The sequence below is a fragment of the Somniosus microcephalus genome, unplaced genomic scaffold (genome assembly GCF_052327205.1).
Source record: "Somniosus microcephalus isolate GS21.2 unplaced genomic scaffold, FLI_Smic_1.0 unresolved_chr4, whole genome shotgun sequence".
Classification (NCBI taxonomy): Eukaryota; Metazoa; Chordata; class Chondrichthyes; order Squaliformes; family Somniosidae; genus Somniosus; species Somniosus microcephalus.
In genome coordinates this window covers 55,465,757-55,491,430 of record NW_028225182.1, presented here as the reverse complement: position 1 = coordinate 55,491,430, position 25,674 = coordinate 55,465,757, and the positions used below count along the sequence as shown (strand labels likewise).

At 53.5% G+C, this 25,674-nt stretch overlaps 2 protein-coding genes across 2 annotated transcripts in view; both read left to right on the top strand.

The window, feature by feature from the left end:
- LOC147091127 (dynein axonemal heavy chain 2-like) overlaps positions 1 to 7,482 on the top strand; it is a 141,610-nt gene extending 134,128 nt beyond the window's left edge. The window contains exons 33-34 of the mRNA XM_085977168.1: positions 5,041 to 5,151; positions 7,390 to 7,482. Coding sequence (XP_085833294.1) covers positions 5,041 to 5,151; positions 7,390 to 7,482 — 204 coding nt within the window. The remainder of the gene's footprint in view (positions 1 to 5,040; positions 5,152 to 7,389) is intronic.
- Positions 7,483 to 7,608: 126 nt separating this feature from the next.
- Positions 7,609 to 25,674, top strand: part of LOC147091126 (dynein axonemal heavy chain 2-like) — a 58,604-nt gene continuing 40,538 nt past the window's right edge. Inside the window, exons 1-6 of the mRNA XM_085977167.1 lie at positions 7,609 to 7,913; positions 11,085 to 11,188; positions 14,652 to 14,841; positions 16,737 to 16,917; positions 17,912 to 18,039; positions 20,607 to 20,759. Coding sequence (XP_085833293.1) covers positions 7,713 to 7,913; positions 11,085 to 11,188; positions 14,652 to 14,841; positions 16,737 to 16,917; positions 17,912 to 18,039; positions 20,607 to 20,759 — 957 coding nt within the window. The 5' untranslated portion in view covers positions 7,609 to 7,712. The remainder of the gene's footprint in view (positions 7,914 to 11,084; positions 11,189 to 14,651; positions 14,842 to 16,736; positions 16,918 to 17,911; positions 18,040 to 20,606; positions 20,760 to 25,674) is intronic.

Below are 25,674 nucleotides of genomic sequence, written 5' to 3'. Positions count from 1 at the left end.
CTCCCTCTACACTGTCCCATCAAACACTCCCAGGGCAGGTACAGCACGGGTTAGGTACAGAGTAAAGCTCCCTCTACACTGTCCCATCAAACACTCCCCGGGCAGATACAGCACGGGTTAGATACAGATTAAAGCTCCCTCTACACTGTCCCATCAAACACTCCCAGGGCAGGTACAGCACGGGTTAGATACAGAGTAGAGCTCCCTCTACACTGTCCCATCAAACACTCCCAGGGCAGGTACAGCACAGGTTAGATACAGAGTAAAGCTCCCACTACACTGTCCCATCAAACACTCCCAGGGCAGGTACAGCACAGGTTAGATACAGAGTAAAGCTCCCTCTACCCAGTCCCATCAAACACTCCCAGGGCAGGTACAGCACAGGTTAGATACAGTGCCAAGCTCCCACTACACTGTCCCATCAAACACTTCCAGGGCAGGTACAGCAGAGGTTAGATACAGAGTAAAGCTCCCTCTACACAGTCCCATCAAACACTCCCGGGGCAGGTACAGCACGGGTTAGATACAGAGTAAAGCTCCCTCTACACTGTCCCATCAAACACTCCCAGGGCAGGTAGAGCACGGGTTAGATACAGAGTAAAGCTCCCTCTACACTGTCCCATCAAACACTCCCAGGGCAGGTACAGCACGGGGTTAGATACAGAGTAAAGCTCCCTCTACACTGTCCCATCAAACACTCCCAGGGCAGGTACAGCACGGGTTAGATACAGAGTAAAGCTCCCTCTACACTGTCCCATCAAACACTCCCAGGGCAGGTACAGCACGGGGTTAGATACAGAGTAAAGCTCCCTCTACACTGTCCCCATCAAACACTCCCAGGGCAGGTACAGCACGCGGTTAGATACAGAGCAAAGCTCCCTCTACACTGTCCCATCAAACACTCCCAGGGCAGGTACAGCACGGGTTAGATACAGAGTAAAGCTCCCTCGACACTGTCCCATCAAGCACTCCCAGGGCAGATACAGCACGGGTTAGATACAGAGTAAAGCTCCCTCTACACTGTCCCATCAAACACTCCCAGGGCAGGTACAGCACGGGTTAGATACAGAGTAAAGGTCCCTCTACACTGTCCCATCAAACACTCCCAGGACAGGTACAGCACGGGTTAGATACAGAGTAAAGCTCCCTCTACACTGTCCCATCAAACACTCCCAGGGCAGGTACAGCACGGGTTAGATACAGAGTAAAGCTCCCTTTTCACTGTCCCATCAAACACTCCCAGGGCAGGTACAGCACGGGTTAGATACAGAGTAAAGCTCCCTCTACACTGTCCCATCAAAGACTCCTAGGGCAGGTACAGCACAGGTTAGATACAGAGTAAAGCTTCCTCTACACTGTCCCATCAAACACTCCCAGGGCAGGTACAGCACGGGTTAGATACAGAGTAAAGCACCCTCTACACTGTCCCATCAAACACTCCCAGGGCAGGTACAGCACGGGTTAGATACAGAGTAAAGCTCGCTCTACACTGTCCCAAACACTTCCAGGGCAGGTACAGCACAGGTTCGATACAGAGTAAAGCTTCCTCTACACTGTCCCATCAAACACTCCCAGGGCAGGTACAGCACGGGTTAGATACAGAGTAAAGCTCCCTCTACACTGTCCCATCAAACACTCCCAGGGCAGGTACAGCACAGGTTAGATACAGAGTAAAGCTCCCTCTACACTGTCCCATCAAACACTCCCAGGGCAGGTACAGCACGGGTTAGATACAGAGTAAAGCTCCCTCTACACTGTCCCATCAAAGACTCCTAGGGCAGGTACAGCACAGGTTAGATACAGAGTAAAACTCCCTCTACACTGTCCCATCAAACACTCCCACGGCAGGTACAGCACGTGTTAGATACAGAGTAAAGCTCCCTCTACACTGTCCCATCAAACACTCCCAGGGCAGGTACAGCACGGGTTAGATACAGAGTAACGCTCCCTCTACACTGTCCCATCACACACTCCCAAGGCAGGTGCAGCACGAGGTTAGATACAGAGTAAAGCTCCCTCTACACTGTCCCATCAAACACTCCCAGGGCAGGTACAGCACGGGTTAGATACAGAGTAACGCTCCCTCTACACTGTCCCATCACACACTCCCAAGGCAGGTACAGCACGGGGTTAGATACAGAGTAAAGCTCCCTCTGCACTGTCCCATCAAACACTCCCGGGGCAGGTACAGCACGGGTTAGATACAGAGTAAAGCTCTCTCTACACTGTCCCATCAAACACTCCCAGGGCAGGTACAGCACAGGTTAGATACAGAGTAAAGCTCCCTCTACACTGTCCAATCAAACACTCCCAGGGCAGGTACAGCATGGGTTAGATACAGAGTAAAGCTCTCTCTACACTGTCCCATCAAACACTCCCAGGGCAGGTACAGCACGGGTTAGATACAGAGTAAAGCTCCCTCTACACTGTCCCATCAAACACTCCCAGGGCAGGTACAGCATGGGTTAGATACAGAGTAAAGCTCTCTCTCCACTGTCCCATCAAACACTCCCAGGGCAGGTACAGCACGGGTTAGATACAGAGTAAAGCTCCCTCTACACTGTCCCATCAAGCACTCCCAGGGCAGATACAGCACGGGTTAGATACAGAGTAAAGCTCCCTCTACACTGTCCCATCAAACACTCCCAGGGCAGGTACAGCACGGGTTAGATACAGAGTAAAGGTCCCTCTACACTGTCCCATCAAACACTCCCAGGACAGGTACAGCACGGGTTAGATACAGAGTAAAGCTCCCTCTACACTGTCCCATCAAACACTCCCAGGGCAGGTACAGCACGGGTTAGATACAGAGTAAAGCTCCCTTTTCACTGTCCCATCAAACACTCCCAGGGCAGGTATAGCACGGGTTAGATACAGAGTAAAGATCCCTCTACACTGTCCCATCAAACACTCCCAGGGCAGGTACAGCACGGGTTAGATACAGAGTAAAGCTTCCTCTACACTGTCCCATCAAACACTCCCAGGGCAGGTACAGCACGGGTTAGATACAGAGTAAAGCACCCTCTACACTGTCCCATCAAACACTCCCAGGGCAGGTACAGCACGGGTTAGATACAGAGTAAAGCTCGCTCTACACTGTCCCAAACACTTCCAGGGCAGGTACAGCACAGGTTCGATACAGAGTAAAGCTTCCTCTACACTGTCCCATCAAACACTCCCAGGGCAGGTACAGCACGGGTTAGATCCAGAGTAAAGCTCCCTCTACACTGTCCCATCAAACACTCCCAGGGCAGGTACAGCACAGGTTAGATACAGAGTAAAGCTCCCTCTACACTGTCCCATCAAACACTCCCAGGGCAGGTACAGCACGGGTTAGATACAGAGTAAAGCTCCCTCTACACTGTCCCATCAAAGACTCCTAGGGCAGGTACAGCACAGGTTAGATACAGAGTAAAACTCCCTCTACACTGTCCCATCAAACACTCCCAGGGCAGGTACAGCACGTGTTAGATACAGAGTAAAGCTCCCTCTACACTGTCCCATCACACACTCCCAAGGCAGGTACAGCACGGGTTAGATACAGAGTAAAGCTCCCTCTACACTGTCCCATCAAACACTCCCAGGGCAGGTACAGCACGGGTTAGATACAGAGTAACGCTCCCTCTACACTGTCCCATCACACACTCCCAAGGCAGGTGCAGCACGGGGTTAGATACAGAGTAAAGCTCCCTCTACACTGTCCCATCAAACACTCCCAGGGCAGGTACAGCACGGGTTAGATACAGAGTAACGCTCCCTCTACACTGTCCCATCACACACTCCCAAGGCAGGTACAGCACGGGGTTAGATACAGAGTAAAGCTCCCTCTGCACTGTCCCATCAAACACTCCCAGGGCAGGTACAGCACGGGTTAGATACAGAGTAAAGCTCCCTCTACACTGTCCCATCAAACACTCCCAGGGCAGGTACAGCACGGGTTAGATACAGAGTAAAGCTCCCTCTACACTGTCCCATCAAACACTCCCGGGGCAGGTACAGCACGGGTTAGATACAGAGTAAAGCTCCCTCTACACTGTCCCATCAAACACTCCCAGGGCAGGTACAGCACGGGTTAGATACAGAGTAACGCTCCCTCTACACTGTCCCATCACACACTCCCAAGGCAGGTACAGCACGGGGTTAGATACAGAGTAAAGCTCCCTCTGCACTGTCCCATCAAACACTCCCAGGGCAGGTACAGCACGGGTTAGATACAGAGTAAAGCTCCCTCTACACTGTCCCATCAAACACTCCCAGGGCAGGTACAGCACGGGTTAGATACAGAGTAAAGCTCCCTCTACACTGTCCCATCAAACACTCCCGGGGCAGGTACAGCACGGGTTAGATACAGAGTAAAGCTCTCTCTACACTGTCCCATTAAACACTCCCAGGGCAGGTACAGCACAGGTTAGATACAGAGTAAAGCTCCCTCTACACTGTCCCATCAAACACTCCCAGGGCAGGTACAGCATGGGTTAGATACAGAGTAAAGCTCTCTCTACACTGTCCCATCAAACACTCCCAGGGCAGGTACAGCACGGGTTAGATACAGAGTAAAGCTCCCTCTACACTGTCCCATCAAACACTCCCAGGGCAGGTACAGCACGGGTTAGATACAGAGTAAAGCTCCCTCTGCACTGTCCCATCAATCACTCTCAGGGCAGGTACAGCAGGGGTTAGATACAGAGTAAAGCTCCCTCTACACTGTCCCATCAAACACTCCCAGGGCAGGTACAGCACGGGTTAGATACAGAGTAAAGCTCTCTCTGCACTGTCCCATCAAACACTCCCAGTTAAATGACAGTTTTGAAACATCACCATGGATAGAGATGACCAGTCTATTTGACTGACCTCAGTTAACTTACAGTCTGACCCTCGGAGCAGCCACCTTTCTCTTAAATAGCTCCAGGGTATTTTTTTCCTCCACTGCCCTGATTCCAAATGGTCATCACTGTCTGTGTGGAGAATTCCTAAATCTGCTTTCCATAATCTTTTCCCTCCTTTCATCTGCCCAACATTCAGTCTTTTGTTTTGCTGTAGATGCTCATCACCTCAAGCCAGATTCAGTGGACCACTGACGTCACCAAGGCCTTGATGTCGGCCAAGGATCAAGGGGATAAGAAACCGCTGCGAGTTATTAAAAGGAAGCAGGTGAGCCGTGCTGTGGGCCTCCTCTCGGGTGATTACAGCGATCTGAATGATGGGATCGCGCATATATTGCAGTTAGGATGGGGAAGCACCGCCTGTGACTGTCCCGGAACTCTCTCAGTTCTGAAAGCTACACTTCCCAGTCTCCTTCAGTAACTCCTTCGTTAACCCGTTATTGCGAGAGACTGGAGAAGCTGGGGTTGTTCCCCTTAGAGCAGAGAAGGCTAAGAGGAGATTTGATCGAGGCGTTTGAAATCATGAGGGGTCTCGACAGAGTAAATAAAGAGAAACTGTTTCCAATGGCTGAAGGGTCGGGCACCAGAGGGCACAGATTGACGTCAATTGGCAAAAGGCGACATGAGGAAAATCTTTTTTACTCAACAAGTGTTTTGGATTTTGAAAGTATTGCCTGCTAGCGTGGTGGATACAGATTCAATAGTAGCCTTCAAAAGGGAATTGGATAAATACTTGAAGGAGAAAAAAGTTGCAGAGATATGGGGAGCGAGCGGGGGAGTGGGACTGACTGGATTGCTCTTCAATAAAGCTGGCGCAGACTCGATGGGCCGAATGGCCTCCTCCCCTGCTGTACTGTGTTTCTATATGCACTAGAATAGTTGGCTACAGGCAGCGTAGGAGCAGCTGTTTTGTGTCGTGCCCTTGCTGCTGTGACCTCGTGCCGTCCTACCCCAGTAGCAGCATGACCTGCAGATGGTGCGTTGTGGGCCAGTGCGCCTCATTGATGACTCCCTGTGCTGCGCTGGTAGCTGTTCTCGGCTCCCGCGATGGTGTGCGCTGTCATTGTCCTCAGACCCTACTTCCCCCTCCGCTCCCCCCCCCCCCCCCCCCCCTCCCACCAAGGCTGGGGGAAACAGAACCCGCTCCTGATGTTTCAGGTCAGCTGGATGGTGCATGTCAGGTGAAGACACGATCAGGCCTCGCCCACATGTTCCTCTCCCAGTCAAATCACCCGCCAGCGCTTCCCGTCTAGGTTAACTGGGCAGTGACTCAATCGAGAATGACCAGTGGGCAAGCTTACTGCCTCCTGTGAAATCGTGTCCCTGCGCCCGTCAGTGCTTTCATAGAACTAACAGGTTACAGCACAGAAGGAGACCATTCGGCCCTTAGCACAATCCCACACTAATCCCACTGCCCCACGCGCGCCCCATAACCCTGTGCCTTCCCCTTCTTCAAATATTTATCCGCTATTTCCTTAAAAAATGCAATGGTCTCTGCCTCAACTATACTCCCTGTGGCAAGGCATTGTATACTCCAACAACTCTGCATAGAATCATAGAATGGTTACAGCACAGTAGGAGGCCATTCGGCCCGTCCAGCCCGTGCTGGCTCTCTGCAAGAGCACTTCAGCTAGTCCCACTCCCCCGCCCTTTCCCCGGAGCCCTGCAAATTTTTTTTCCTTCAGGTACTTATCCAATTCCCCTTTGAAAGCCACGATTGAATCTGCCTCCACCACCCTTTCAGGCAGCGAATTCCAGATCACAACCACTCGCTGCGTAAAAAAGTTTTTCCTCATCTCGCCTTTGGTTCTTCTGCCAATCACCTTAAATCTGTGTCCTCCGGTTCTCGACCCTTCCGCCAATGGGAACAGTTTCTCTCTATCTACTCTGTCCAGACCCCTCATGGTTTTGAACACCTCTACCTTCTCTGCTCTAAGGAGAACAATCAGCTTCTCCAGTCTATCCACGTAACTGAAGTCCCTCAACCCCGGAATGCAAAAAGAACATAACATAAGAATTAGGAGCAGGAGTCGGCCATTCGGCCCCTCGAGCCTGCTCCACCATTCAATAAGATCATGGCTGATCTTCGACCTCAACTCCACTTTCCCGCCCGATCCCCATATCCCTCGATTCCCCGAGAGTCCAAAAGTCTATCGATCTCAGCCTTGAATATACTCAACGACTGAGCCTCCACAGCCCTCTGGGGCAGAGAATTCCAAAGATTCACCACCCTCTGAGTGAAGAAATTTCTCCTCATTGCAGTCGTAAATGGCCGACCCCTTATCCTGAGACTGACCCCTGGTTCTAGACACTCCAGCCAGGAGGAAACAACCTCTCAGCATCTACCCTGTCAATCCCCCTCAGAATCTTAAATCTCAAATCTCCCCGTGCCTCTCGTCTCATTCTCTTAGTAACACTTTTAAATTGATGACACCTCATCACTGTCTCCCCAAGCAGGGAAATAATCTTTCCCCCTTCACCCTCTCAGTTCCCTTCATTGTTTTAGAAATCTCATCGACGCTCTGCTGTGGTGGAAACTACCCAACGTCCTGTGTCGCTCCTCAGAAACGTTTTTTACATTCCTGGATCGCCCTGGTGAATCTACGCTGGACGTGCTGTGGCTTTAATGTTCTTTCCTGTAATAAGGAGGGGGAGAGAGAGAGAGGGGGGGAAGAGAGAGAGCGTGAGAGCTGGAGAGAAAGAGAGAGAAAGAGCGCGAGAGAAAGAGAGAGAGAGAGAGAGAGAGTGTGAGAGAGGAAAGTAGCCATGTTAGCATTAAGACTCAATGGGTGGTCAGTGCATTGAGAAAGCCCTAAACCGCTCACGTTGATGCCTGTGCAGGTGAGCATGCTGCGCAAGTACTCCGACGCCATACGCGGAAACCTCACAAAGATTATGCGTCTGAAGATCGTGGCGTTGGTGACGGTGGAGGTCCACGCACGGGACGTCATCGACAAGCTCTACAAGATCGGGTGTATGGACGTGACTGCGTTTGATTGGCTAAGCCAGCTCCGCCTGTACTGGGACAAGGTATATCGGACATCGTTCCCTAAACTCGCCCCCACTTTCATCTATTAAAAATGTTTCCTCCCCTTTCTGCCCATCCCCCCGTCTTGAAAGGTACAGTCTCACAGGCTCCGATTGCCCGCAACTCGTCACTCTAGTGGTAGGACCGCCGATACTGCCATCAGGCATTTCTGGTGCAGCCTGGAATATTTTTTAATTCATTGGATATGTGCGTCGTTGGCACGGCCAACATTTATTGCCCATCCCTAATTGCCTTCGAGAAGGTGGTGGTGAGCCGCCGCCTTAAACCGCCACAGTCCGTGGGGTGAAGGTGCTCCCACAGTGCTGTTTGGCAGTTAAGAGTCAACCACATTGCTGTGGGTCTGGAGTCACATATCAGCCAGACCGGGTAAGGACGGCAGATTTCCTTCCCTAAAGGACATTAGTGAACCAGATGGGCTTTTACGACAATCCGATAGTTTCATGGTCACCATCACTGATACTAGCTTTTTATTCCAGATTTATTTAATTAACTGAATTTAAATTCCCCAGCTGCCGTGGTGGGATTTGAACTCACGTCGCTGGATCATTAGTCCAGGCCTCTGGATTACTCGCCCAGTAACATAACCACTGTGCTACTGTACCACTTATGCAGTGCCGAACATTACAGGCCCACAGCAGCCGATTTTCCTGATTGTGGACTCGGCCCTATACAGGACACGAGGAATATCGGAACACTCAGAGTGTCGCACGTCAGCTAGGCAACGCAGAGTTAGGATACCAGCTCCCCGACAGTAAACGTCAAAGGCTTCGTGACCTTAGGGGCCATCTTAGTCAAGCCTAACCTGATGCTTTACCCCCACACGCGCACTGACCTCCAACAGGAGTCCCCAGACGCCGCCCTGGCTGAGTTCGGCTGACTCCGCACAGGCCAAGAGTTGAAGTCTCTGGAGTGGGACTTGAACCCACAACCTTCTGACTCCGGGGCGAGAATGCTACACACTGAGCCAGGGCTGACAGGGGTGATTATCAAACAAAAAGTGACACCGAGCCATAGAAGGAGATTTTAGGACAGGTCAAAGCTTGGTCAAAGAGGCAGGTTTTAAGAAGCGTGACGTAAGAAAACTACTAGGCACTTGGTCTAAGCGTTAAACAAAGCTTTAATCAACTGTTTTACAACATGGAGGTCTAGTTGTGTCCTTCACTCGTTCCTGTTAACAATGTCCTGCGCAAGCTGGGTCTGTGCCCGAGTATTTATACTCTCCCTGGACAGCGCCACCCGCAGGCCGCTCAGTATTATTTCATAAGTCTTTCTTTCATGAATGACTGATTCATGTCAGAGCGTCTTAAAGGAGGAGAGAGAGGCGGAGAGGTTTAGGGAGGGAATTCCAGAGCTCGGGGCCCCAGGCAGCTGAAGGCACGGCCACCAATGAAGCATTAGAATGACATCTAGCAAGGGCTGTAGAGGTCATAGAAACATAGAAGATAGGAGCAGGAGTAGGCAATTCGGCCCCTCGAGCCTGCTCCGCCATTCAATGAGATCATGGCTGATCATCCAAACTCAGTACCCTGTCCCTGCCTTCTCCCCATATCCCTTGATCCCTTCAGCCTTAAGAAATATATCTAACTCCTTCTTGAATATATTTAATGAATTGGCCTCAACTGCCCTCTGTGGTAGAGAATTCCACAGGTTCACCACTCTCTAGGTGAAGAAATTCCTCCTCATCTCTGTCCTAAATGGCTTACCCCTTATCCTTAGACTGTGATCCCTGGTTCTGGACTCCCCGACCATCGGGAACATCCTTCCTGCATCTAGTCTGTCTAGTCCTGTCAGAATTTTATAAGTTTCAATGAGATCCCCTCTCATTTTTCTAAACTCCAGCGAGTATAAGCCCAATCGACCCACTCTCTCCTCATACGTCATTCCTGCCATCCCAGGTATCAGTCTGGTGAATCTTCGCTGCACTCCCTCCATGGCAAGAACATCCTTCCTCAGATAAGGCGACCAAAACTGCACACAATACTCAAGGTGTGGTCTCACCAAGGCCGTGTACAACGGCAGCAAGACATCCTTGTTCCTGTACTCGAATCCTCTCGCTACGAAGGCCAACATACCATTTGCCTTCTTAACCGCCTGCTGCACCTGCATGCTTACCTTCAGCGACTGGTGCACAAGGACACCCAGGTCTCGTTGCACTTCCCCTTCTCCCAATCTATTGCCGTTCAGATAATAATCTGCCTTCCTGTTTTTGCTACCAAAGTGGATAACCTCACATTTATCCACATTATACTGCATCTGCCATGCTTCTGCCCAATCACCCAACCTGTCCAAATCACAGTGTCCTGATGGCCCAATGTTAACATGCAGCACCCGGTGCGGTGATGGGCCACATGGAGCAGTCAGGCCCCCGATATCCGTCCCTGGGCTTTGCTGAGGAAGTTGGGTTTGAGCCAGGATGCCAGCAAGGGTGCTAGCATTGGACTGAGCAACCTGGGCCTACCAGCGAGCGATTGAGCTACCAGCGAGCGATTGAGCCACGGCGCATACCATCCGGCTCACTGTCACCACTGCAAAATGCACATGTATAGACATCAGGTGCGGGCAGGACCAGGCGCAGCTGTGATGCCCACTACAGTCAAATAGCTGGCTGATACTAAAGGCTAGATTAACAAGAATAGCCACCTGGGTAAGCTACGAGTGACACAGGAAGGATAATGTCACCACACCTCAAACCCCAGCATGAGAAAGCACCTTCAGGGGCAGAGAGGCAAGAAGGTGCAACTTTTATCCGGGATCTTATGGTAACAACAGAACGGGATGGTGTCCTGGAGCATCTGATGATTTATTTGGTGGAGAATAAGAAATAGGAGCAGGAGTAGACCACACGGCCCCTCGAGCCTGCTCCGCCATTCAATAAGATCATGGCTGATCATCGACCTCAACTCCACTTTCCCGCCCGATCCCCATATCCCTCGATTCCCCGAGAGTCCAAAAACCTATCAATCTCAGCCTTGAATATACTCAACGACTGAGCCTCCACAGCCCTCTGGGGCAGAGAATTCCAAAGATTCACCGCCCTCTGAGTGAAGAAATTCCTCCTCATCTCAGTCCTAAATGGCCGACCCCCTTATCCTTATCCCTGATGTGGATGTGCTCTGTAATTTTGATGGTCTGTGTTGCTTTTCTCTCTGTAGGACGTAGATGACTGCATAATCCGACAGACCAACACCCATTTCCAGTATGGCTACGAGTACCTGGGGAACTCGGGGCGTCTGGTGATCACTCCACTCACAGACAGGTAGGGCTCCGCTCCCCCCTTTCACAGAGTGTGCGATGGCGCGCTGCTGGCAGTGGGTGCCGCTTTATCACTGCTGAGCTACCAGAACGTCAGGCGCACGTTCCCCAGTCACCAATGGCCATGAGAAAGTTGCTGTGAATATACAAATGGCCATCCTGCAGCTGGAGGAGAATGCCGTCTGCCTTTAATTCAAAAATCATCTCGGCCAAATTATCCGATAATTCAGACTTTATTAGCACTGAATTCAGATATTGTTATTTATGTTGTTTAAGCCAAATTATTGGATAACTCAACTTTTTAGTGGAAGAACAACAGAGTTATCCGGAGTAGCCTGTGTATTCTCCACCGTATTACTGGGTTATGACATTTCTCTGAAATATTTAGTATTATAATCAACTTTCTCTTAACAAAATCCACACAGATAGAACGCAGTTGATTTTAAAGTTAATATTTTTTTGGGGGGGGAGTTATTGTTTTCATCAAGGTGAGAGATGCTAGCACTAGGTAACGGTATGTCTTCACGTTGTCCCATCAAACACTCCCAGAGCAGGTACAGCACGGGTTAGATACAGAGTAAAGCTCCCTCTACACTGTCCCATCAAACACTCCCAGGGCAGGTACAGCACGGGTTAGATACAGAGTAAAGCTCCCTCTACACTGTCCCATCAAACACTCCCAGGGCAGGTTCAGCACGGGTTAGATACAGAGTAAAGCTCCCTCTACACTGTCCCATCAAACACTCCCAGGGCAGGTACAGCACGGGTTAGATACAGAGTAAAGCTCCCTCTACACTGTCCCATCAAACACTCCCAGGGCAGGTACAGCACGGGTTAGATACAGAGTAAAGCTCCCTCTACACTGTCCCATCAAACACTCCCAGGGCAGGTACAGCACGGGTTAGATACAGAGTAAAGCTCCCTCTACACTGTCCCATCAAACACTCCCAGGGCAGGTACAGCACGGGTTAGATACAGAGTAAAGCTCCCTCTACACTGTCCCATCAAACACTCCCAGGGCAGGTACAGCACGGGTTAGATACAGAGTAACACTCCCTCTACACTGTCCCATCAAACGCTCCCAGGGCAGGTACAGCACGGGTTAGATACAGAGTAAAGCTCCCTCTACACTGTCCCATCAAACACTCCCAGGGCAGGTACAGCACGGGTTAGATACAGAGTAAAGCTCCCTCTACACTGTCCCATCAAACACTCCCAAGGCAGGTACAGCACGGGGTTAGATACAGAGTAAAGCTCCCTCTACACTGTCCCATCAAACACTCCCAGGGCAGGTACAGCACGGGTTAGATACAGAGTAAAGCTCCCTCTACACTGTCCCATCAAACACTCCCAGGGCAGGTACAGCACGGGTTAGATACAGAGTAAAGCTCCCTCTACACTGTCCCATCAAACACTCCCAGGGCAGGTACAGCACGGGTTCGATACAGAGTAACACTCCCTCTACACTGTCCCATCAAACGCTCCCAGGGCAGGTACAGCACGGGTTAGATACAGAGTAAAGCTCCCTCTACACTGTCCCATCAAACACTCCCAGGGCAGCTACAGCGCGGGTTAGATACAGAGTAAAGCTTCCTCTACACTGTCTCACCAAACACTCCCAGGGCAGGTACAGCACGGGTTAGATACAGAGTAAAGCTCCCTCTACATTGTCCCATCAAACACTCCCAGGGCTGGTACAGCACGGGTTAGATACAGAGTAAAGCTCCCTCTACACTGTCCCATCAAACACTCCCAGGGCAGGTACAGCACGGGGTTAGATACAGAGTAAAGCTCCCTCTACACTGTCCCATCAAACACTCCCAGGGCAGGTACAGCACGGGGTTAGATACAGAGTAAAGCTCCCTCTACACTGTCCCATCAAACACTCCCAGGGCAGGTACAGCACGGGTTAGATACAGAGTAAAGCTCCCTCTACACTGTCCCATCAAACACTCCCAGGGCAGGTACAGCACGGGTTAGATACAGAGTAAAGCTCCCTCTACACTGTCCCATCAAACACTCCCAGGGCAGGTACAGCACGGGTTAGATACAGAGTAAAGCTCCCTCTACACTGTCCCATCAAACACTCCCAGGGCAGGTACAGCACGGGTTAGATACAGAGTAAAGCTGCCTCTACACTGTCCCATCAAACGCTCCCAGGGCAGGTACAGCACGGGTTCGATACAGAGTAACACTCCCTCTACACTGTCCCATCAAACGCTCCCAGGGCAGGTACAGCACGGGTTAGATACAGAGTAAAGCTCCCTCTACACTGTCCCATCAAACACTCCCAGGGCAGCTACAGCGCGGGTTAGATACAGAGTAAAGCTTCCTCTACACTGTCTCACCAAACACTCCCAGGGCAGGTACAGCACGGGTTAGATACAGAGTAAAGCTCCCTCTACATTGTCCCATCAAACACTCCCAGGGCTGGTACAGCACGGGTTAGATACAGAGTAAAGCTCCCTCTACACTGTCCCATCAAACACTCCCAGGGCAGGTACAGCACGGGGTTAGATACAGAGTAAAGCTCCCTCTACACTGTCCCATCAAACACTCCCAGGGCAGGTACAGCACGGGGTTAGATACAGAGTAAAGCTCCCTCTACACTGTCCCATCAAACACTCCCAGGGCAGGTACAGCACGGGTTAGATACAGAGTAAAGCTCCCTCTACACTGTCCCATCAAACACTCCCAGGGCAGGTACAGCACGGGTTAGATACAGAGTAAAGCTCCCTCTACACTGTCCCATCAAACACTCCCAGGGCAGGTACAGCACGGGTTAGATACAGAGTAAAGCTCCCTCTACACTGTCCCATCAAACACTCCCAGGGCAGGTACAGCACGGGTTAGATACAGAGTAAAGCTCCCTCTACACTGTCCCCATCAAACACTCCCAGGGCAGGTACAGCACGGGGTTAGATACAGAGTAAAGCTCCCTCTACACTGTCCCCATCAAACACTCCCAGGGCAGGTACAGCACGGGTTAGATACAGAGTAAAGCTCCCTCTACACTGTCCCATCAAACACTCCCAGGGCAGGTACAGCACGGGTTAGATACAGAGTAAAGCTCCCTCTACACTGTCCCATCAAACACTCCCAGGGCAGGTACAGCACGGGGTTAGATACAGAGTAAAGCTCCCTCTACACTGTCCCATCAAACACTCCCAGGGCAGGTACAGCATGGGTCCACCACAGTGGGAAATGCCAGTCTCCTTACTGCAGTGAGCGATTACCTGCTGTCAGGGGAAGTGTCCATTTGTCTGCCACTGAGCACAGAGCAAGTCCCGCTTTGCCACTGTTATGGTAGTAGAGCGGGTTCACGAATATTTGGCCCCACTGTGTCCATGAACTGCTTCATTCTGCAGGCAGGCAATGGGTCTGAGAGTTGGACATCATTAAAGGCAGAGTCCCCACAGGGAATGACCCGGCTCCCATCTCACACCCTCCACTTTTCTCCTTTCCAGGTGTTACATGACACTGACCACGGCTCTCCACTTGCACCGAGGGGGCTCCCCCAAGGGACCAGCTGGAACAGGGAAGACTGAGTCCGTGAAGGATCTGGGCAAGGCCCTGGGCATGTATGTGATAGTGGTGAACTGCTCGGAAGGTCTGGACTACAAATCCATGGGCCGAATGTACTCTGGTTTGGCACAGGTGAAAAGAAAACCGCAAAAATATAACCAAATGTTGTCTTTGTCGTCGTAGGTTCGGCAACTTAATTCCTTTCAGGAAACAAACTTTGCTGGTGTTAGCTGTGGCTCTGTGGGCAGCACTCTCTCGCCTCTGATCAGAAGGTTGTGGGTTCGAGTCCCACTCCAGGGACCTGAGCACAAAATCCAGGCCAACACTCCTCGTGCAGCACTGTGGGAGCGCCGCACTGTCGGAGGGGCAGTACTGAGGGAGCGCCGCACTGTCGGAGGGGCAGTACTGAGGGAGCGCCGCACTGTCGGAGGGGCAGTACTGAGGGAGCGCCGCACTGTCGGAGGGGCAGTACTGAGGGAGTGCCGCACTGTCGGAGGGGCAGTACTGAGGGAGTGCCGCACTGTCGGAGGGGCAGTACTGAGGGAGTGCCGCACTGTCGGAGGGGCAGTACTGAGGGAGCGCCGCACTGTCGGAGGGGCAGTACTGAGGGAGTGCCGCACTGTAGGAGGGGCAGTACTGAGGGAGCGCCGCACTGTCGGAGGGGCAGTACTGAGGGAGCGCCGCACTGTAGGAGGGGCAGTACTGAGGGAGCGCCGCACTGTCGGAGGGGCAGTACTGAGGGAGCGCCGCACTGTCGGAGGGGCAGTACTGAGGGAGCGCCGCACTGTAGGAGGGGCAGTACTGAGGGAGCGCCGCACTGTCGGAGGGGCAGTACTGAGGGAGCGCCGCACTGTCGGAGGGGCAGTACTGAGGGAGCGCCGCACTGTCGGAGGGGCAGTACTGAGGGAGCGCCGCACTGTCGGAGGGGCAGTACTGAGGGAGCGCCGCACTGTCGGAGGGGCAGTACTGAGGGAGTGCCGCACTGTCGGAGGGGCAGTACTGAGGGAGTGCCGCACTGTCGGAGGGGCAGTACTGAGGGAGTGCCGCACTGTCGGAGGGGCAGTACTGAGGGAGCGCCGCACTGTCGGAGGGGCATTACTGAGGGAGCGCCGCACTGTCGGAGGGGCAGTACTGAGGGAGCGCCGCACTGTCGGAGGGGCAGTACTGAGGGAGCGCCGCACTGTAGGAGGGGCAGTACTGAGGGAGCGCCGCACTGTCGGAGGGGCAGTACTGAGGGAGCGCCGCACTGTCGGAGGGGCAGTACTGAGGGAGCGCCGCACTGTCGGAGGGGCAGTACTGAGGGAGCGCCGCACTGTCGGAGGGGCAGTACTGAGGGAGCGCCGCACTGTCGGAGGTTCAGTACTGAGGGAGCGCCGCACTGTCGGAGGGGCAGTACTGAGGGAGCGCCGCACTGTCGGAGGGTCAGTACTGAGGGAGCGCCGCACTGTCCGTGGGGCAGTACTGAGGGAGTGCCGCACTGTCGGAGCGGCAGTACTGAGGGAGCGCCGCCCTGTCGGAGGGGCAGTACTGAGGGAGCGCCGCACTGTCGGAGGGGCAGTACTGAGGGAGCGCCGCCCTGTCGGAGGGTCTGTACTGAGGGAGCGCTGCACTGTCGGAGGGGCACGGCCACTATTTCTCCCTGGTGTCCTGGGGACAATATTTATCCCTCAACCAACATCACTAAAATAGATGATCTGGCCATTTATCACATTTCTGTTTGTGGGGGCTTGCTGTGCGCAAATTGGCTGCCGCGTTTCCTACATTACAACAGTGACCACACTTCAAACGTACTTCATTGGCTGTAAAGCGCTTTGGGACGTCCTGAGGCAGTGAAAGGCGCTGGAGAAATGCAAGTCTTTCTTTTATATCAGAGAAAATGCTTTTGATGCACGTACACTAACATTGACAGAGAGTAATTTCAAGCCCCTTATTGTCCTCTGTCGTACCACACACTTCATTTTAAGCAGTGTTGTAATGAGTTAGTGTCGAATGTTTCTGACGAGAGTTGTGTGTGTGTGTGTGTGCAGACTGGAGCCTGGGGCTGCTTTGACGAGTTTAACCGCATCAACATCGAGGTGCTGTCGGTGGTGGCCCAGCAGATCCTCTCCATCCTCTCCGCCCTGTCCGCCAACCTGACCCGATTCGTCTTCGAGGGACGCGAGATTAACCTGGTCTGGTCCTGCGGCATCTTCATCACCATGAACCCCGGTGAGACTCTCAGAGTTACATTCCGAATCCCCTCACAATGGCATCGTCCTCGTTGCAAGGAGTGTCAGAGAGCTCCCCTCATCACTAAGGTGTGGTGCTAAGCTAGGTAGAATTGTCCCGGGCTTCATTCCATCTCCGCTGACCCAGCCGATCTCCACTGAGGCAGCTGTCCGGGGCGTTAGAATCAACCCCAGCCACCCTGCACTAGGGAGAGAAAATCATCCCGGGTTCCTGCTACTGATCCCTGTGCCCAGCCTGAACGTGGGCAGGTGTGGACGCCGCCCTGTGCTCCCCTTACATTGTCCAATCGCCCTGTGAGGCTCGTCTGTCGAGGCTCGCACGTGGATAATGGTCACCTCGAGCAAGGCACTGGAGGACTGTTGCCAGCTGCATCCCAGCAAGAGTCCACGCCATCAGGAGACGAGGGCCGATATTGGAGAAATACAACGATTGCCAGCACGAAGGGTTAAATTACGAGGACAGGTTGCACAGACTGGGCTTGTGTTCCCTCGAGTTTAGAAGATTAAGGGGTGATCTAATCGAGGTGTTGAAGATGATTAAAGGAGTTGATCGGGTGGAGAGAGAGAAACTATTTCCTCTGGTGGGGGGAGTCCAGAACAAGGGGGCAGAACCTTAAAATTAGAGCCAGGCCGTTCAGGGGTGATGTCAGGAAGCACCTCTTCACACAAAGGGTGGTGGAAATCTGGAACTCTCTCCCCCAAAAAGCTGTCGAGGCCGGGGGTCAATTGGAAATTTCAAAACTGAGATTGATAGATTTTTGTTGGGTAAGGGGCATTAAGGGTTACGGAACCGAGGCGGGTAGATGGAGTTAAAATACAGATCAGCCCTGATCTCATAGAATGGTGGAGCAAGCTGGAGAGGACGAATGGCCTCCTCCTGTTCCTGTGTTTCTATGTACTATGCACAGAGAAGAGTAATAGCAAGCGGCTGGGTCAGAAGGGCATGCTGCTAACATGACGATTGCTCATTACAGGATACGCTGGCCGTACGGAGCTGCCAGACAACCTCAAGTCAATGTTCAGGCCCATCTCCATGGTGGTTCCTGACTCCACACTAATCGCGGAGATCATCTTGTTTGCAGAGGGATTCAACAACTGTAAGGTACGTTCAGCTTGCCCGTTTCCTTTCTGTTTGGACTCCCACACCACATGCTTGTCCCCAGATCCATGGGAGACGGCACGGGCCTGCTCTCCAGCCTCTGCCAGGGCCAGGTTTCTGCGGGCGGGCGGGGCAGGGCAGGGCAAGTCTCCTGGCCGGGTCCCGGCTATGCCCTGGCATCCAGGCACGCAGCAGCACAGGAGACACGCCCTGCCCGCGCGCTGAAACCTGGCCCTGTTCAGGGCCTGTGTTCCCCTGCCGATACTGCCCAGATACTGAACTCAATGCCACGCTACAAAACAAAAGACGCCGGGAAATCTGAAATAAAGCCAGAAAATGCTGGAAATACTCAGCAGGTCAGGCAGCATCTGTGGAGGGAAAAACAGAGTTAACGGTTCAGGTCGATGACCTTTCATCAGAATGTGGTGCTGGTGGGGGAGCCGAGAGGAACACAGGGCCTCGGTCACTTGTTGCTGCTCTAAGATCCAACTCGCCCAGTGTATCAAATACAGTCTTCACTACCTTCCAGTCAGAGTCTGCCTCCCTGCCGGTGTAATTCTACGATGTCAGGACGGAACTGTGACTGCACCAGCTGACGGAAGGTCATTGTACACCCTCCATGTCTATATTCTGGTGCTCCACACAAGTTTGGCCTGAAAATCTTATTCAGGCTTTCCACAATGATATTGGGTGTCAAATCGTCGAATTGTTGATCTGTCTGCTGCCAGCTCTGGTGCAACCCAACAAACTCCTACTTCCCCAATCGTGTCCATAGGAATTTATCCACAAAATGCCGAGCTGGTGGCCCTGGGGGTGGCGGGGGGGAGGTTTCATGGGTCCAGGTGTCTCCAAGGTGACACACCTGTCGATGGAAGTTCAGAAACCAAGTCATCCCTCTGTGGGAGATCCGATGGCCTGATCCCTCAGCCAGGCAGGCAGGCAGTACCGCAGGGCACTGTTGATCAGCCAGCTCAGTGGTGCGGTGCGGAAGGCTGGACCTGACACTGGGAGCTGGCACTCCCTTCACTCAGCTACAGAATAACCCTGCAAGCGAGTGCCCTCGGGTGCTCCAGGCTGGATGGGCAGCAGGAGCCTGACCGGTGATCTGCACTGCTTAAATTCCAGCATTACCCCTGCCCACACTTGTAAGCTCCAAAGCCTTGGCCCAACCAACCTGTGCCTACGGTCCCTAGAGTTTAGATAAGTGGGGAGGGAGTGTGGACTCCGTATTAGAACAAACAGAAACTGTGCCTTGGATTGGGCTTTCCACATATGTCAGACAGCTGGCTGACCAAAGTAACAAATCCACAGGAATTACTTCACTAGATTGATCCCTGGGATGAGAGGGCTGTCCTGTGAGGAGAGATTGTGTAGAATGGGCCGATACTCTCTGGAGTTTAGAAGAATGAGAGGTGATCTCATTGAAACATACAAGATTCTGAGGGGGATTGACAGGGTCGATGCTGAGAGGTTGTTTCCCCCTGGCTGGAGAGTCTAGAACCAGGGGTCACAGTCTCAGGATAAGAGGTCGGCCATTTAGGACTGAGATGAGGAGGAATTTCTTCACTCAGAGGGTGGTGAACCTGTGGAATTCTCTGCCCCAGAGGGCTGTGGAGGCTCAGTCGTTGAGGATATTCAAGGCCGAGAGCGATAGATTTTTGGACTCTGGGGGAATCGAGGGATATGGGGATCGGGCGGGAAAGTGGAGTTGAGGTGGAAGATCAGCCATGATCTTATTGAATGGCGGAGCAGGCTTGAGGGGCCGAATGGTCGACTCCTGCTCCTAATTCTTCTGTTCTTCCTTGTAATCAAAGCATTTCTGCTAGCTGTTTGGGCTTTAAGATGTACAGACCTTAAGATGTACAATGCTGTGAACCTCAACCTGTACGTTGTACAAAAGAACACGAACATTTGTAGAAACAGTAAAGGGCCATTTTGCTCATCAAGTCTGACCCTTTGAGATTGATTTCAGCCCCACCGACCTGCTATGTCCCTCACTCCCCTTCAGTTCTCTTTTAATTTTGCTGTTCCCTTCAAGTGGCCTTCCCTGTTCTCCCTTCAGGTGAAATAAGTTGCACTCATGGTTCTGACATCCTAACACTGACGTGCTTTTCCCCATTTTGAATTCTTCGCTGCAGTCAACAACTTGCGGACATCTGCTTCGTCTACCGGCTTCACAATCTCGCGCACGACAATTACATTTCCCCAAAGCACCTCTTCCGAAAGAGAGCAAGTCCAACTTCCCGAGCGATTCCTCTGCTGTGGCCTGACACCCACTGGGATTTGGGTAGAGGACTGCCCCGTGCTCACTTCACATATAACCCATAATACGAACATAAAGAATAGACGTCCGTCCCATCATTCGTGGCTGAATTTGAACTGCAGAAAGGACACGCACTAATCTAGCGTTGCCTTTGCTGGAATATGTCATGTGAAATCAGATAAACCGACAAACTTATACATGGGTTGGGAAGCAACATAGGCAAGGTCTGATCTGACGGGGATCAGCTGTTCTTTTCTAGTTCGATTGTCTGCCAGTGCGCTGACTGTGCTCTCCATGTCCCGCACAGGCCCTTGCTAAAAAAGTCTACACCCTCTACGCGCTGGCCGTACAGCAGCTGTCTAAGCAGGATCACTACGACTTCGGCCTGCGAGCGCTCACCTCCCTGCTCCGCTACGCCGGCAAGAAGCGGCGGGACGAGCCTCAGTTCTCTGACGAGGAGGTAAGAACAGAGCAGGCAGTCTGTGAGCTGGGCTCCGATGTGAATCCAGTCTGTGTGTGGGGGGTAAGAACAGTAGAGACAGTCTGTGAGCTGGGGGTCTGATGTGAATCTACTCTGTGTGGGGGCGGGGGGGTGAGAACAGTAGAGACAGTCTCTGAGCTGGGGGTCCGATGTGAATCCACTCTGTGTGGGGGGCGGGGGGGGTAAGAACAGTAGAGACAGTCTCTGAGCTGGGGGTCCGATGTGAATCTACTCTGTGTGGGGGGTTGGGGGTAAGAACAGTAGAGACAGTCTCTGAGCTGGGGGTCCGATGTGAATCTACTCTGTGGGGGGGGTTGGGGGTAAGAACAGTAGAGACAGTCTCTGAGCTGGGGGTCCGATGTGAATCTACTCTGTGTGGGGGGTTGGGGGTAAGAACAGTAGAGACAGTCTCTGAGCTGGGGGTCCGATGTGAATCTACTCTGTGTGGGGGGTTGGGGGTAAGAACAGTAGAGACAGTCTCTGAGCTGGGGGTCCGATGTGAATCTACTCTGTGTGGGGGCGGGGGGGTGAGAACAGTAGAGACAGTCTCTGAGCTGGGGGTCCGATGTGAATCCACTCTGTGTGGGGGGGTGGGGGGTAAGAACAGTAGAGACAGTCTCTGAGCTGGGGGTCCGATGTGAATCCACTCTGTGTGGGGGGGTGGGGGTAAGAACAGTAGAGACAGTCTCTGAGCTGGGGGTCCGATGTGAATCCACTCTGTGTGTGGGGGGTAAGAACAGTAGAGACAGTCTCTGAGCTGGGGGTCCGATGTGAATCTACTCTGTGGGGGGGGGGTAAGAACAGTAGAGACAGTCTCTGAGCTGGGGGTCCGATGTGAATCCACTCTGTGTGGGGGGGTGGGGGGTAAGAACAGTAGAGACAGTCTCTGAGCTGGGGGTCCGATGTGAATCCACTCTGTGTGGGGGGCGGGGGGGGTAAGAACAGTAGAGACAGTCTCTGAGCTGGGGGTCCGATGTGAATCCACTCTGTGTGGGGGGGTGGGGGTAAGAACAGTAGAGACAGTCTCTGAGCTGGGGGTCCGATGTGAATCTACTCTGTGTGGGGGCGGGGGGGTGAGAACAGTAGAGACAGTCTCTGAGCTGGGGGTCCGATGTGAATCCACTCTGTGTGGGGGCGGGGGGGTGAGAACAGTAGAGACAGTCTCTGAGCTGGGGGTCCGATGTGAATCTACTCTGTGTGGGGGGTTGGGGGTAAGAACAGTAGAGACAGTCTCTGAGCTGGGGGTCCGATGTGAATCTACTCTGTGTGGGGGGTTGGGGGTAAGAACAGTAGAGACAGTCTCTGAGCTGGGGGTCCGATGTGAATCTACTCTGTGTGGGGGCGGGGGGGTGAGAACAGTAGAGACAGTCTCTGAGCTGGGGGTCCGATGTGAATCTACTCTGTGGGGGGGGTTGGGGGTAAGAACAGTAGAGACAGTCTCTGAGCTGGGGGTCCGATGTGAATCCACTCTGTGTGGGGGGGAGGGGGGTAAGAACAGTAGAGACAGTCTCTGAGCTGGGGGTCCGATGTGAATCCACTCTGGGTGGGGGGTAAGAACAGTAGAGACAGTCTCTGAGCTGGGGGTCCGATGTGAATCTACTCTGTGTGGGGGCGGGGGGGTGAGAACAGTAGAGACAGTCTCTGAGCTGGGGGTCCGATGTGAATCCACTCTGTGGGGGGGGTTGGGGGTAAGAACAGTAGAGACAGTCTCTGAGCTGGGGGTCCGATGTGAATCCCCTCTGTGTGTGGGGGGGGGGTAAGAACAGTAGAGACAGTCTCTGAGCTGGGGGTCCGATGTGAATCCCCTCTGTGTGTGGGGGGGGGGGGTAAGAACAGTAGAAACAGTCTCTGAGCTGGGGGTCCGATGTGAATCCACTCTGTGGGGGGGGTTGGGGGTAAGAACAGTAGAGACAGTCTCTGAGCTGGGGGTCCGATGTGAATCTACTCTGTGGGGGGGGTTGGGGGTAAGAACAGTAGACACAGTCTCTGAGCTGGGGGTCCGATGTGAATCCACTCTGTGTGGGGGGGTGGGGGGTAAGAACAGTAGAGACAGTCTCTGAGCTGGGGGTCCGATGTGAATCCACTCTGTGTGGGGGGGGGGTAAGAACAGTAGAGACAGTCTCTGAGCTGGGGGTCCGATGTGAATCCACTCTGTGTGGGGGGGTTGGGGGTAAGAACAGTAGAGACAGTCTCTGAGCTGGGGGTCCGATGTGAATCCACTCTGTGTGGGGGGGTGGGGGGTAAGAACAGTAGAGACAGTCTCTGAGCTGGGGGTCCGATGTGAATCCACTCTGTGTGGGGGGGTGGGGGGTAAGAACAGTAGAGACAGTCTCTGAGCTGGGGGTCCGATGTGAATCCACTCTGTGGGGGGGGTGGGGGGTGAGAACAGTAGAGACAGTCTCTGAGCTGGGGGTCCGATGTGAATCCCCTCTGTGTGTGTGGGGGGGGGGTAAGAACAGTAGAGACAGTCTCTGAGCTGGGGGTCCGATGTGAATCCACTCTGTGTGGGGGGGGTGGGGGTAAGAACAGTAGAGACAGTCTCTGAGCTGGGGGTCCGATGTGAATCCACTCTGTGGGGGGGGGTGGGGGGTAAGAACAGTAGAGACAGTCTCTGAGCTCGGGGTCCGATGTGAATCCACTCTGTGTGGGGGGGAGGGGTAAGAACAGTAGAGACAGTCTCTGAGCTGGGGGTCGGATGTGAATCCACTCTGTGGGGGGGGGTGGGGGGTAAGAACAGTAGAGACAGTCTCTGAGCTGGGGGTCCGATGTGAATCCACTCTGTGTGGGGGGTGGGGGTAAGAACAGTAGAGACAGTCTCTGAGCTGGGGGTCCGATGTGAATCCACTCTGTGGGGGCGGTTGGGGGTAAGAACAGTAGAGACAGTCTCTGAGCTGGGGGTCCGATGTGAATCTACTCTGTGGGGGGGCAGGGGGGGTAAGAACAGTAGAGACAGTCTCTGAGCTGGGGGTCCGATGTGAATCTACTCTGTGGGGGGGCAGGGGGGGTAAGAACAGTAGAGACAGTCTCTGAGCTGGGGGTCCGATGTGAATCCACTCTGGGTGGGGGGGGTGGGGGGTAAGAACAGTAGAGACAGTCTCTGAGCTGGGGTCCGATGTGAATCCACCCTGTGTGGGGGGGGGGGGTAAGAACAGTAGAGACAGTCTCTGAGCTGGGGGTCTGATGTGAATCCACTCTGTGTGGGGGGGTGGGGTGAGAACAGTAGAGACAGTCTCTGAGCTGGGGGTCCGATGTGAATCCACTCTGTGTGGGGGGGGGGGGTAAGAACAGTAGAGACAGTCTCTGAGCTGGGGGTCTGATGTGAATCCACTCTGTGTGGGGGGGGGTGGGGGGTAAGAACAGTAGAGACAGTGTCTGAGCTGGGGGTCCGATGTGAATCCACCCTGTGTGGGGGGGGTGGGGGGTAAGAACAGTAGAGACAGTCTCTGAGCTGGGGGTCCGATGTGAATCCACTCTGTGTGGGGGGGGGTGGGGGGTAAGAACAGTAGAGACAGTCTCTGAGCTGGGGGTCCGATGTGAATCCACTCGGGGTGGGGGGTAAGAACAGTAGAGACAGTCTCTGAGCTGGGGGTCCGATGTGAATCCACCCTGTGTGGGGGGGGTTGGGGGTAAGAACAGTAGAGACAGTCTCTGAGCTGGGGGTCCGATGTGAATCCACTCTGTGGGGGGGGTTGGGGGGTAAGAACAGTAGAGACAGTCTCTGAGCTGGGGGTCCGATGTGAATCTACTCTGTGGGGGGGTTGGGGGTAAGAACAGTAGAGACAGTCTCTGAGCTGGGGGTCCGATGTGAATCCACTCTGTGTGGGGGGGGGTTGGGGGTAAGAACAGTAGAGACAGTCTCTGAGCTGGGGGTCCAATGTGAATCCACTCTGTGGGGGGGGTTGGGGGTAAGAACAGTAGAGACAGTCTCTGAGCTGGGGGTCCGATGTGAATCCACTCGGGGTGGGGGGTAAGAACAGTAGAGACAGTCTCTGAGCTGGGGGTCCGATGTGAATCCACTCTGTGTGGGGGGGTGGGGGGTAAGAACAGTAGAGACAGTCTCTGAGCTGGGGGTCCGATGTGAATCCACTCTGTGGGGGGGGTTGGGGGTAAGAACAGTAGAGACAGTCTCTGAGCTGGGGGTCCGATGTGAATCTACTCTGTGGGGGGGGTTGGGGGTAAGAACAGTAGAGACAGTCTCTGAGCTGGGGGTCCGATGTGAATCCACTCTGTGTGGGGGTGGGGGTAAGAACAGTAGAGACAGTCTCTGAGCTGGGGGTCCGATGTGAATCCACTCGGGGTGGGGGGTAAGAACAGTAGAGACAGTCTCTGAGCTGGGGGTCCGATGTGAATCCACCCTGTGTGGGGGGGTGGGGGTAAGAACAGTAGAGACAGTCTCTGAGCTGGGGGTCCGATGTGAATCCACTCTGTGGGGGGGGTTGGGGGTAAGAACAGTAGAGACAGTCTCTGAGCTGGGGGTCCGATGTGAATCTACTCTGTGGGGGGGTTGGGGGTAAGAACAGTAGAGACAGTCTCTGAGCTGGGGGTCCGATGTGAATCCACTCTGTGGGGGGGGTTGGGGGTAAGAACAGTAGAGACAGTCTCTGAGCTGGGGGTCCGATGTGAATCCACTCTGTGTGGGGGGGTGGGGGGTAAGAACAGTAGAGACAGTCTCTGAGCTGGGGGTCCGATGTGAATCTACTCTGTGGGGGGGGTTGGGGGTAAGAACAGTAGAGACAGTCTCTGAGCTGGGGGTCCGATGTGAATCCACTCTGTGTGGTGGGGGGGTAAGAACAGTAGAGACAGTCTCTGAGCTGGGGGTCCGATGTGAATCCACTCTGTGTGGGGGGGGTGGGGGGTAAGAACAGTAGAGACAGTCTCTGAGCTGGGGGTCCGA